Source organism: Ostrea edulis, chromosome 2, assembly GCF_947568905.1.
Source record: "Ostrea edulis chromosome 2, xbOstEdul1.1, whole genome shotgun sequence".
Lineage (NCBI taxonomy): Eukaryota > Metazoa > Mollusca > Bivalvia > Ostreida > Ostreidae > Ostrea > Ostrea edulis.
Window position 1 is genome coordinate 9,117,192 of NC_079165.1, and position 14,556 is coordinate 9,131,747.

At 35.0% G+C, this 14,556-nt stretch overlaps 1 protein-coding gene across 3 annotated transcripts in view; it reads left to right on the top strand.

The window, feature by feature from the left end:
* Positions 1-11,351: 11,351 nt before the first annotated feature.
* LOC125681002 (retinoic acid receptor RXR-like) overlaps positions 11,352-14,556 on the top strand; it is a 31,525-nt gene continuing 28,320 nt past the window's right edge. Inside the window, exon 1 of one of the 3 annotated variants that reach the window (XM_056156035.1) lies at positions 11,352-11,592. In XM_056156035.1, coding sequence (XP_056012010.1) covers positions 11,481-11,592 — 112 coding nt within the window. In that variant the 5' untranslated portion in view covers positions 11,352-11,480. Of the gene's footprint in view, positions 11,593-13,437; positions 13,565-14,556 lie in introns of those variants that run through there. The other 2 variants (XM_048920881.2, XM_056156034.1) reach the window with 2 other exon arrangements.

The following is a 14,556-nucleotide window of genomic DNA, read 5'->3' on the forward strand; positions in this document are numbered from 1 at the left end:
ATAGGGTTCGCCGATCACCTTCTTCGGTTCTAAATTTTACCGTGTTGCTATAGGGTAGAGAATGCACATACAGGGGATACGAAAAGACGCTTGATCAAGTCACGCGTGCGTTTTAGAGCGTTATTTTCACTTTCTCTCTTATGTTCATCAACTTTAAGAAGAATATGCGATGGTTAGATCTGGTTGTGGGCGATCTAATGGCCACATATTCCCAAAAGATGTCGCATTACAATTAATGTGGCGTGTAGCTATCAAACGAGAGGATCCAAAGACGAAACAGCTATGGTGTCCCGGGAAAGAAGATGTAGTTTGTCACGACTGTTTCCAGGAGTCAGGTACATACAGTCTGTGTAATGCTAGATATTTTCATCTTTTGCTAAATCATTAAATACCTTTCTATCAAATCAGCATTTCTGCCATGTGCTGGTTATTTTTAAATGTAATTATGCCGACACCTCACTACTTGCGCTATCCATTTTGTTTTACAAGCGTCTTCGTGAATTCAAGCGTTTCTCGTATACCCAATAGCGAAGTAAAAGTTAGAACCGGAAAAGGTTATCGGCGAACCCTATTGTTTTATTACATCGACAGGGGATGCTTACTCCTCCTAGGCAACTGATCCCACCCCTGGTGTGTCCAGGGGTCCGTGTTTGCCCAACTATCTATTTTGTATTGCTTGTAGGAGTTATCACTGTTCGTTATCTTCGCCTTTCATTTGTTTTATTATACCGATATGAAATAAGATTTGAAAGTTTTCCCCTCATAATTAACCTACGTTTTACAAATTACAGAAAACTGCAATATTCATTGGATAGGTAATAAGTAACAAGGAAATATTAAATAATCTCCCACCGACAGAACGACACTCCCTTTTCTTCGTTTGCAGCCATAGTTACAGACGACCGATGATGAAATTGTGCACATCCACAATAATGACGTATTTCACAAATACGCACGTTTTAAAATTAGTAACGGGAGATTCGGACATTCTTATTATCCATCAAGCTGTATTTTACAAGATAGGTCTAAACTCTAAAAATGATAGAAAATCTTATTCAGCAGTAGCAGGTTATTATTCCAGAGAACATTATTGTTAATTGTTGATTGATAAATTAATTGGCGGCCGCCAGATAGAATAAGTGACGGCCACCGGTTGTTAAAGGAATATTGATTCTATGCCATGGGACCTATCGGCTTCCGTACTTTCTCGCTATTTGGTCCTATATGGAGGTATAATGTTTTCCTTTCGGCCAATCAAATTCAAGAATTATAGATATAGGTATAACAATTTTTGATGAAAATTCTAAAACATACGAGGACAATTAATATTGTTCTGACGCACCTGACTTTAGGACAGGGCGATTTTGATTAGTTGAAGGAGTTTACGAAACGTAAAGCTCTTTCCTGATTTGTTCACCATTTTTCTTGCTTCTTTTTCACCACAAAAATGCAAGACTTGTGGACAATAGTTGAAACCTGACATGCATGCTGATCGAGCGATATATTCATTTCCCAGGCGTTAGAAGTATATATTTGAGACATGTGTGTTAAACTTAATATGCCCTGTTCACAGGGATGCGCATTAAATTTTACTTGGCATTAAATCTTAGCGAAAATAATGCGCATTGAATTGATCCGAATGAAATAGGTCCACACAGCGGTATTACGAATAAACTAATGTGCATTAAATTCGTATACATTTCCAAATTAACAAGTGTGGAAATAAAGAAATAGACAAAATGAATGAAAAATATTTCTATAGATCTTAAAATAAATGTACATAATTCATCGTTCAAAGTACTAACTATTGTACTGTCTTATCTACATTACATACAAGAAGTCTATAGTGTTTGTTCCAATAATGAGTTCTCGAGAAATCATTATTTCCTCTGACGAGTCAAGGAAATTGTTTTTTGATGGCCCCAGTTTTTAAAACACATCAGAACGTCATTTTCACCTTCACGCCGACTAATGTTATGGATAAATATCATAAGTCAGTTATGACGTCATATTATATAAAATTTAACTATTTTTTTAAAGCTTAAAAAATTAAATCACATTGTCATAATTTTGAATTCACATTTTCATGGTCTTTATAAAAGCAACTCCATTATCATATGTATTACTCATGCAGTATTGCATATGCAGAGCACATATTTACCTTCGGTATTATCTTGTACAAGTTTTTTTTTTTAATCATTAATTCATCTTTAAAATTGGTTTTTCGTTCAAAAATAACATACATGTATTTCATAGCTGGCCACGGGTATGTGTATGGTCCATTACGCATGTATCTAGATTTAATTCGCATTAACTTCGCTTTGCGTTCACACGAAGCTAATGCGAGGTAAATCAATTTGATGCTCATTAAAGATGCGACGTAAACTATATAATGCGCAAAACCACCGGATCCATGTGAACGTGGATCAGATTTTTAACATTAAACCTTAATGCGAATTAAATTCTCGGCCTGAACAGAGCATTTATCTTGAAATCTACAATAACGCCAAATAGGTTGATTTCATTGTTTGGATAAATATATATTATTTTTTATTTCAAAACAGACATTCTCCTCTTTTGTAATTTATCAGGATTTGCTTGCATTTGAAATGGCTAAATCACATTCCTCTATTTTAACATGATTACGTATACTTTGACCTCTAATATAGAGAAAGCGGAGCACTTTCCTTCTTGATATTCTCCCTGTTAACTAGTATTTCTCTCAGTGATGAATTTTATCGTATATTTACTGTTGTATGTATTTACTATGCATATCATTTACCACTTTGTGTTCGAGTGAAATAGATAGAATTGGAAATTGACACTCACAGGGAAACACCCCTTTCATTCTTTCTTTTATTTCTGTACTCCCCCTTCCACTAACTCCTCCATATTTATCTATAGATCCCATCCCTTTCTCCAATTCTTTACCCTTGATCGCCTTCTTAGGTCCCACCCTCCATCGATCTTGTACCTTTTATGTCATCGTTATATCCAAACATTCCTCCATTTCTTTACCCTTACTCTCCTCCCACCTTTTCTCAATATCATACACTTTATTTCCTCATTAAATTCCACTTTTCCTCCATTTCCGTACCTCATTTCCTTCATTTTTATGCACTGTCTCTCTTCTTTGAATCCCACTCTTCCTCCATGTCCGTACCCTTTATTCCCTTTAAAGCCCTCTCTTCCTCTATTTATCTACCATTTATTCCTCCTTAAACCCCTCTCCTCCTCTATTTATTTACCATTTATTCATCCTTAAATCCCTCTCTTCCTCTATTTCTGTACCACTTATTCCTCCTTAAACCCCTCTCTTCCTCTACTTCTGTACCATTTATTCCTCCTTAAACCCCTCTCTTCCTCTATTTCTGTACCATTTATTCCTCTCTTTTTTTATTGTTTGATTTTTTATTTGACTTTTACATTATATACATATATGTAATTTAAACTACACAATAATATCATCAATATTCATATGCAAAAGACATTATCATAAATATAAAGAAGGAGAAAGAGAGAAAGAAAACATATAAAACAAAGGGGGCATGGAACACAATCTTAGTTAAAAAAAAACAAAAAAAAACACCTTTTTAATACAATCATAATTTATCATAAATATTTTGCCAGTATCTCTCAAACCCCCTATACCTGCAGTTTTTCAAGAACAAAAGTTTTTCAACTGTAATTCTATCAATGATAAATTTTTTGGATGCATCTATACTTAATTTGCTTATACTTGAGAATTTACTAATATAAATATATTGCTTTATCATCAGAATTATCAAATTTTCCACCTTGTGTACATTCTTATTAGCAAATTTTCCAAAAAGAATTGCTTGTCTATCAAAACTAATATGCCTGTCCAGTTTTTCGCATAGATCTCTTTCACACATGGACATTCTACAAATATGTGATCAATAGTTTCAAAATCCCTCTTGTAAAATGTGCAAATTGGGGAATCAACAATTCTAAGTTTATGTAAATAGTAGTTGCATGGAAATATTCTGTGTAAGATTTGAAACTGTAACCATTGCAATTTAGATTCTTGAGTTGTTTTAAAAGGAAGTTCAAATATATTTTTCCATTCTAGCTCTGAAAAACCTTCTTCTGTTTCTTCCCATTTTGATATAGATTTAATTTTGGTTGCTTTATGGCTTATCAATTGCTTATACATATCTTTACAACCTTTTTTATCTTTGAAATATATTGAAATAGTAGAGGGAATAATAGGCAAAAGTGGTTTTGTAGTTCTTGTATTGTCTTGTCTAAGAACTTGTCTTTGTTGGATTGCTTTCTTTAGTCCTGCATATTCTACGAAATTCATTTTAACTTTCAAAACATTTTGTACATAATCAAAGCTGTACAAGTTACTATTTTCATCAAGAAGATCATAAATAAATATAATCCCTAAATCATGCAGACTTTTAAACAATACTGATCTTCCACCAATAGTAATATTTGGATTATAACAAATATGTTCACAATAAAAATCTGGGTTGATTTTATCTTTTGCAGAATTTATATTTGACCAGCTCTGAAACACATCTATCCAAAAACTGTTGGTTATTTTTACCCTTAAATTATTGATAAAATCTATTCCAAATACCCAAGTCTTTTCTATACAAGTCATTAGTTCTGCCCCCAGTAGTTTTGTCCATTTTGCATTTGAATGTAGAATACGTCGAATCCATGTTGCTTTAAGAGCAGTGATAAATTCTTTATAGTCAACCATTTTAATACCCCCATTAGCATATTTTTGAATTATGACATTTTTCTTTACTTTATGAGTTTTGTTATTCCAAAGAAAGTTATATAAATCACTTTCAAAAGCACAAATGGTTTCATCTTTAGGATTTGGAATTGTAAGTATCAAATGATTTAATTTTGGTATCAGAAATGTTTTTATTACTGTTAACCTTCCTAAAGGAGTAAGACTTCTATTATTCCACTGCATCATAACTTTTTTTATTTCCTTCAGTTTAGTCTTTTAATTCAGTTCTACCATTTCTTGTAAATTGATACTAAATTTTATTCTTAATAAATCAAATGTTTTATTGTTCCAATCAAATTTCCACCTTGTATGATGGAAAACGTCCTTTGAAATTTTTTTGCTACCTATCCAAATCATTTTTGTCTTTGAAAAATTTATCTTTAGACCTGAAATTATTGCAATGTAATCTAGGACTCTAATAATGCCATCCATGGAAGTGGGAGACCCATCTAAAATAAGTGAGGTGTCATCTGCATATTGAGATATTTTATATTCTTCCCCATCAATAGTAATGCCTTTAATATCTTTGTTTTTGCGTATTAGAATACCAGGTATTTCAGCACATAGAAGAAATAAGTAAGGAGATATAGGATCGCCCTGCCTACAGCCCCGTTCTGGACTGAAGTATTGTGACACAATTCCATTTTGAATGACACATGACTTTATTTGATTGTAAAATAATTTTATCCAGTTTTGAATAGAAATACCAAAATTAAAAAAACATAATGTTTCTTGAATAAATTTCCAGGAGACAGTATCGAAAGCCTTTTCAAAATCGATAAGCATCAGAAGCCCCGGTATTTGTTTGGATTCTGTATAATGCATGATATCATAAATTAATATTATATTCTCACCAATATATCTACCTTTAATAAATCCAGTTTGATCTGTATGTATTAATTTATCTAGGATTTTTTTTATTCTTTCTGCAATACACCCTGATGCTAGTTTATAAACAACATTCAAAAGAGAGATGGGTCTCCAATTTTTTAGAAACTGTTTCGGTTTTCCGGCTTTCGGAATACAGGTGATCACCCCTAACTTGTTACATTCAGAAAAATTGTGCCTCTCAAAGGAGTTAATTATTGCTCGAGTAACAAAAGAACTGATATCTTTCCAGAAAAATTTAAAAAATTCACATGTGAATCCATCAGGGCCTGGGGTTTTATCATTTTTCATTTTTTAAAGAAAGTTAAGCACCTCTTTCTCAGTTAACATACCATCTATGCTTTGTGCTTCATCATAAGTCAGTTTAGGAATATCATTATATTTATTAAGATTATTAGAGAAGTTATCGTTTTCTAAAACAACTGGTTTTTTATAGAGGGTTTCATAAAAATCTTTTAGTTCCTCAAGAATTTTCTCCTGTTTACAAATAATTTATCCATTCTCTTTTTCTATTCTAGGTATTTGTTTACAAATATAATTTCTAGATTCTAAGGAACAGAAATATTTAGTAGGCTTTTCCCCTTCATCGATCCACTTTACTCGAGCTCTAACAGCTTGTCCTTTCATCCTATAGATTTACGCATACTTTCTAGCTCTTTTTGTTTTTCTATCAAAATATCTGACACATTGTCATTTAAATTCTGTTCCAGATCTTGGATTTCTTTTTTGAGCTCATCTTCCATTTTTGTCATTCTTTTTTTCTTGTATGTTGAGTAGGAGATAGTCTTACTCCTAATTTCTGTTAGTAAAATATCTAAAAACGGCTGATCACAAATTGTAAAACATAGGGATGCATTATCTATAAATCTAATATTTTCAGTATTGTAAACTGGGCAAGCATATTGAGTTTTCACTTCATTCATTTTTTCTTTAATTAAATTGACATATTCTTTATCAGTAAGTAGAGAATTGTTAAATTTCCAAAATCCGGAACCTTTAATAAAATTATTAATTTTCAAACTCAACAGAACTGGAGAATAGTCAGATCGATAACTATTTTCATATTCAACACACATAGCTGAAGATAATAAAGATTCTGATACAAGGAAAAAGTCTATCCTAGCTTGTTTAATGGGCGATTTTTTCCTCCATGAAAAGCGTTTTTTCTGTGGGTACATTCACGAAAAACTTCTTTTAAATTTAGAGTATCCATTAGATGAAAAACTTCTATTCTTGCTTTAGGGTTATTTATATTTTTATAATCCATAGAGTCTAGTTCTTTATCCATAATCAAATTAAAATCCCCTGCCTTAATAATATGGTGTTCAACATAAATTCCCATAATTTTTGACAATACACTTGAGTAAAAACTTGGTGAATCCGAGTTTGGACCATAAATATTCACCAGTATAAATTTGTGCTCTTCAACTGTACAATCCAAAATTACATAATTACCACCCTCGTCATATAATTCATTTAAAATACAGAATTCAAAATTATTATCAAATAGTATGGCTACTCCCCTGGAGTTTGATTTAAAAGAGCTGAAATAGGCTTTATAATCCCACTGTGTTTGAATAAACTTTTCATCATTGGGAGTAAAGTGTGTATCTTGCAGGAAGTAAACATTAAAATTCTTTTTTTTCAAATAGTTGAAAATATCACGCCTTTTACTAATATCTCCAAGACTCTGACAATTAATTGTATTCACTTTCAATTGACTACCTTTATGCATTTCCAATGACATGATTTGAAAAGTAAAATATGCCCCTGAAGTTTAAGAAGACAGTAAGATATAGTGAATAAAGAAAGGAAAAACATAACATATTTACAATAACAAAATCCTGTACGATGCTGTATCATCGTGCAATCATTGCATCGGTAAAGAATTGGTCAAGATGTAACATAAACACAAATAGTAAAGATATTACACAAAGTGACAAACATAAACTGCCTGCAGTTTTTTCTTGTTCTCATTCATCTGCAGCGGCGTTTGCGGGGTTATGTAGAAAGGCATGTCCGAAAGTCCCGATGTTTCTCTCTTCTGTCGGATTGCACTAAGGATACGATCCTTATTACTAGAGTTTTGAAGTTTTCCTGTTATAGTTCTGGGCCTTGTACTCCCCGAGTTTTTTTTGTCCGTTTCTATGAATACGTACGAAATTTACATCTATTTGCAAGTGTTCTTTAATCAATCCGCGAACTTTGTGCGATAAATCTTCATCTTCTTCCTCTGGTAAGTTATGGATCAAGATGTTGTCCCTCATCGATCTGCCTCTTAGATCCACCACCGCTGGTATTGAGTTCTGGCGGAGAGGCATTTTTATTATTTCTTAACTTACGTGATGTGTGCTCACCTTGGGAGGCCATGGTTTAGAAAAATTAAAGTTATCGCAAAGCACCTTTTTCGTATCCACAGAATTTTAGCACAGTATATTCCTGTTCGAATACCAACACCACTGCAGTATATGGGTAACACAATATTCAGATTTCACATCACATAAAGACCAAATTCCCTCCCTGGTTTAAACTGTGACCGTCCTGGCAATTAGTCACGTGATCTCTCCTTAAACCCCTCTCTTCCTCTATTTCTGTACCATTTATTCATCCTTAGACCCTCTCTTCCTCTATTTCTGTACCATTTATTCCTCCTTAAACCCCTCTCCTCCTCTATTTATCTACCATTTATTCATCCTTAAATCCCTCTCTTCCTCTATTTCTGTACCATTTATTCCTCCTTAAACCCCTCTCCTCCTCTATTTATCTACCATTTATTCCTCCTTAAACCCCTCCCCTCCTCCATTTATTCCTCTTTAAATCCCCCTCTTCCTCTATTTCTGTACCATTTATTCATCCTTAGACCCCTCTCTTCCTCTATTTCTGTACCATTTATTCCTCCTTAAACCCCTCTCTTCCTCTATTTCTGTGCCATTTATTCATCCTTAGACCCTCTCTTCCTCTATTTCTGTACCATTTATTCCTCCTTAAACCCCTCTCTTCCTCTATTTCTGTGCCATTTATTCATCCTTAGACCCTCTCTTCCTCTATTTCTCTACCATTTATTCCTCCTTAAACCCCTCTCCTCCTCTATTTATCTACTATTTATTCCTCCTTAAACTCCTCTCCTTCTCTATTTCTCTACCATTTATTCCTCCTTAGACCCCCCTCTTCCTCTATTTCTGTACCATTTATTCATCCTTAAACCCCTCTCTTCCTCTATTTCTGTACCATTTATTTACTTCTTAGGTCCCACTCGTCCACCATTTCTGTACCATTTATTCATCCTTAAACCCCTCTCTTCCTCTATTTCTGTACCATTTATTTACTTCTTAGGTCCCACTCGTCCACCATTTCTGTACCATTTATTCATCCTTAGACCCCTTTCTTCCTCTATTTCTCTACCATTTATTCATCCTTAGACCCCTCTCTTCCTCTATTTCTGTACCCTTTATTCATCCTTAAACATCTCTCTTCCTCTATTTACCTACCATTTATTCATCCTTAAACCCCTCTCTTCCTGTATTGCTGTACCATTTATTCATCCTTAAATCCCTCTTCCTCCATTTCTGTATCCTTTATTTCCTTCTTAGATCCCACCCCTTTCTCTGTTTTTGTTCTCTTTCTCCTCTCCTTACTCCCATTCCATGCACTCCGCCACGTCACTCTAGTGTACAAATCGTCGTCCAACCTTTATGATGCTTTAAATACATATATCTAAAAATTATATTCTTGCACCTCCCCCCCCCTTCCCATCATTCCCTCTTCACCCCACCCCCTTCCGTGAAATCACTGTACTAAAGTACATGTATATGTGTTATCGACCTAAAAATTTAAATGGCTACTTGAAATAATCAGAGGGCCGATGGTACACGGAGTAATTAAGGAGTGACCACCGGACGGTCACTGACACTAAATATAGGCTACTTAAGCTTATTTAGTAAATCCGGAAAATCAACATGCTGTCTATAGGATTATAATGATGGTACTATGGGAAAATTACGTATATAAACAATTTGTGAAACTCGGTATCAATAAAAAGATCAGATTGTACAATATTAGATGAATAACAAATATGAATTTATCGTCATTCTTCACTACAGTCAACGGACTATATACTCTAAGGTCAATGGACTGCTGGGATTCTCTAAAATCTGAGGATTAGTCGTTTCAAAGTTGTTAGAGCACGATAGTATCTATTTATACATGTAGGTTAAAAAGCTTCACTTGTGGTATGCAGGTGTGTTAAGTGGTAATTGTGAGATTTTAGCATTTATTAATTAGGAGGTTTAATTTTATGTATATCATAGCAGATTTTTTTTTTAATAAATATTTTGGTATATTTTTACCTGTCCAAACATCGAAATGTATGCCACGTCCTGTCGGTGTCATCAGAAACCTTCAAAGCCCCAGTTTACAAATACTTTGCATAAGCGGATAACCTTCAAAACATTTTTAAAAAAATAGAATTTTAAGTTTAAGTTGAAAGGAACGAGCATTAAGTGCGACAGAAATTGACAAAATACACCCAGATTGTGAAAGAATGGGTTTTTCCGGGCTTCTGATATATGCAAAGCGCCATGTCGAATTTATTTGTGATATGCATGGAACATTTTAAGCGATAAAAGTTATCTGATACAGGTTTTATACCACACTATCAAACGCATAATGAAATTTCCAATAATTCTATCGCTTTTTATTCCAAAACATCTGCAACATGCTGTCAATTCGCTGTTGCAATGTGGCGGCAAACTGCAATTTTTGTTTGAGAACGTGCGGCTGCTTTCGTAGACCCTTCTTCTTTTCACGCACTTCGGAAATTTAAAGAAAGATTTAAAAATAGTAGATTCATTACAAAGATAAACACTCGGCATAATTGAAGAGACGTCGGGACACACTGGGAATCCACGCGCAGTTATTCCCGCCAATTACAGAAGAGTTCCAATTTTTTATATATTGGTAACGCTTTCTCAACATGAATTGGGGGAAAGTCATGTAACATCTTCTAACACCCAAAATGAACTTATTGAAATAAATTACAAAAAAAAAAGTTTCTCGTTAGCAGACGTCTACCTCCTTGATTTTGTGTAAAGTACAATTTCAGAAACTATATATCCTCGTTTTGAACCTCGAGGTTTCTATTACAACAACCATTCAGAGCAAACATCGTGTAGATGATACATTGCCGGGCAATCCTTTTAATTTGATACCAACAGAATTATTTTTCTAGAAACCCGAGTTTGACACCTGTATTTTTTGTTTAAATCGACATGTTTTTAATTCTTTCAAATGTTATCCTTGTTATAATCCTTATTTAAAGTTGCCTAAATTTACTGGAGGACCTTATATACTGTTCATGTGTCCCAACAAAGTGACGCACTTTATCTAAGTTAAAATTATTGAGTAGAAGTATATTACGAAATTAGTAAATCGCTATACGAAAAATATTTTTCATTTACTGAAAATACATGTATATTTCAATCAAACGGTAATTTATTTTTTATGAACACCGATAGCATCAATTTACATCTTATCTTATATGTATACAGATAAATTTATAGAAAATATCAGTCGCTCTAAATAAAACACCGTGCTTTTTCGGTAGTATTCATACAATCTTGAAAGCAGTGAATTAAAGATATATATAGATACAAGGTGAAATTGGTAATCTTTCACATGTGCTAGATAAAAACAGAAGTTTTTCTGAGTCCGATTACCGATGACTTCGGGAAAATTCGTACTACGCGAACCTACGGCCTTGGTTAGCCAATCAAAATCTGGCTTACATATTTACATTACTTACTGGGGCTATTAAGTTCGTATGTATGTGCTCATTACTTCAGATGCTCCATGTAAAACTAATATGGTTGCTAATTTCAAACCGATAGAAACGGAAAGTAGCCTGCATGGCCTATGGATTCCCCCGATTACAGGTAAAACATGTTTTTATTCAAATGATTTTATAATTTTAAAAATACAACTCTACCCAAAGCCTAGCTATCATTTATTATGACTTAAAATTTTCTTGTAAAGTTTAGGGCCGGTCATCAGATCAATTTACATGTAAACATTGAAATTCTTGGAGGTGCATCGATCTGATAACGAAAACACCTTAAGCACATAATCGCTGACTAATAATTTATACAATTAAATAAATGTTAATACTTTTTCATATGCATGATATGAATCTTATTTTAAAAATTTGAAACAGAATTTTTTTTTTGTCTTTAAAAGAGAAAGAAATACATGTATCTGTGAATGCCTGAAATGTTTCAGTTAATTAGACTAAACTTCGCCAAAGGTATGCGGCAGACAGCCTATATGTGGCGCGTTGTTTATATGAACTGGACAACGATCAATGCCGTGTTCAGAGGGCATGCAAGGTTTGTGAACTCCGGCCTGTAGCCGCTCATACAATTTGAATAAGTAACCGATTAAAAGCAATCTGTTATTGTTGTATTGAGGAAATGGGCCGTCTAGGGAAATTGGACGTTTGTGGGAGAAAGATGGGCATTTGAAAATAAAAAAAATTCAATTACCAGACCAACTTATTGAGAAAATTGACAATGATTTATTAACTAATTCTCAATACGACGACTGTGCCACTTTCATTTAATGGACTCTAAGGACTTTTCTCTCTACATGTGAGCGCATGTGGGTTATTTGATTAAAAGCAATATGCTGTAATGGCATGCGTCTGACCATTTTTTATAGCAAGTTATGTAATTCGTCTTGTATTTACATATCTCGGGTCGTTTTGTCGCCCGTAGTGTATTCCACCGACTTATACAACGCGCAGACCAATCGATCAGTAAGACTCGGACGCGGTACGTGGGATCCGGAATTAAAGTGGGACCCGTGCGGAACAGCGGACTTTTTAGGGGTGTAAATTGGTCTGTTTGAATGTACAGTATACATTACACTATTTTGAATCGTACTTGTATGTACGGAGTTGTATGGTTGACGACCTCTAGTTACTACAATTCAGTGTAGTAATGTAAAGCACATGCCCCCCCCCCTCTCTCTCTCTCTCTCTTTCTCTCTCTCTCTCCTACACGGATCTCTTCTCTCTCTCTCTCTCGTTAATGGATATAAGACTCTGAACGAAAAATGGACTATTTTTGCAAACAACTGCTACAATGGTTCACACTCTATCTGTTTATGTGAATAATTCCTCTCACTCGTTATCTGTTGGTTTTGGCCTATTGACTTCGTTTGTCGCCTTTGGCTGAAGACTTTCTGTGTCATTTTTCGAACGATTAGATGTCCCTGCATCATTAAGCTAAAGTTGAAAATTATCAAGACAGTAACCGTAAAAATTCAGATATGTTGCCTAAAAATATTATCTCATAAATTGATATTGATTATTGCTTTAGTGACAGGAAACAACCTACTGATCAAAGTGAGAGGAGAGTGTGGTTTGTTTAGCATGTTTAATATTTGGGACGTTTCTGTTTTTACTTTTTGATTTATTTCCTATTAGACATTTTTACAATCAATCCCTCCATTCCCAGCAGATAATTCAGGACTTCGGGACAAACTTCTAGAATGCGATCACCGACGAGAGATTATATACAAACATAAGAGAGAAAAACTAAACGTGGGTCTGCATAAATAGGTTCCCGTTGTTCGTTTTCTATTTCGAATGATAAATGAATTTGACAGAAAGTAGAGCAAGAGGCACTGAGTACAATGTGTACGATAGACACCTGATACCTATACATAATTAGGAATGTAGTGTTTAATCATATTGTGAAATACTGCATGTAATATATGAATTGAACTGAGACGTATAATAATGGCGCTTTTTAACGCGTTGGGCATGTCTCTGTGTTAACAACCCATTGACACTGTTCTGGAGCAACCATTCTGTGAATGCAACACACTTGAAGACAACTTAAATCTGTACGCATTTTTACATTGTTCTAATTTTAGTTTATCTGTGGAAAGTGATTGGAATATCTTCATGTATGACCCAGTGGCGGATCTAAAGGGGGTTAATTACAGCTGTTCAAACGTCACCGTAATTGATTGTATCTTGTTTACGTCCCTCTCGAGAACTTTTCACTGATATGAAGACGTCACCAAGACCGAAGGGCCTATGCTTATGGCCATTGAGCAGTGAGGGTTCTTTAGCGTGCCACACCTACTGTGACACGGGACATCCGTTTTTAAGGTAATTTCCGAGGACCCATGACATTCACACCTGATGCCGAGCGTTTGGTGATGGAACTGTCACTACCTGTTTTGAACGACTTGGGTCTGTCGCGGCCGGGATACGAACCCCGACCTTCCGCATGCGGAGCGACCGCTTTACCGCTAGACCACCGCGGCGGTCGTCACCGTAATTGTATTAAGTTTTTAAAAAGGCTATTTCGCACTTCTGTTTTCCTTTCTTTGAGTTCTCCTTCCTCGCCTCTGACAGAAAAAGTAACATTTATGGACCTCCAACTTATCATTTTCTTCCCGAATCCGCCCCTGTAGCCCGTTAACAAAGTTCTAATGCGACCCTTTTGGCTAACCAAAACCTGACCGGATCTATCTTCAGATAACATTTTCCCACCGTTACAGGAACGAGAATTTTGCCGTTATTTGTTTAAAGGACTAGACCAGGCGTGGTAGCTCAATGGCAGAGCGTTCGCTTTGTAACCTGGACGTCGTGAGTTCGAACCCCGCTCGTGCCATGGTGGCCACAAACATGGGTACTGATTGTTCTTTTGTCAAGCGCTCGGCATTAAGAAGAATCACGGGTCTATCGGATATGACCTTATAAACGGAGGTCCCGTGTCGCGGCAGGCGTTGGCACGATAAAGAACCCTCACTGCTACGGCCCTGAGCGCAAAGCATACATGTAGGTCTAGATGTGTGGTACTTCACCTACGACTGCATGGTGACGT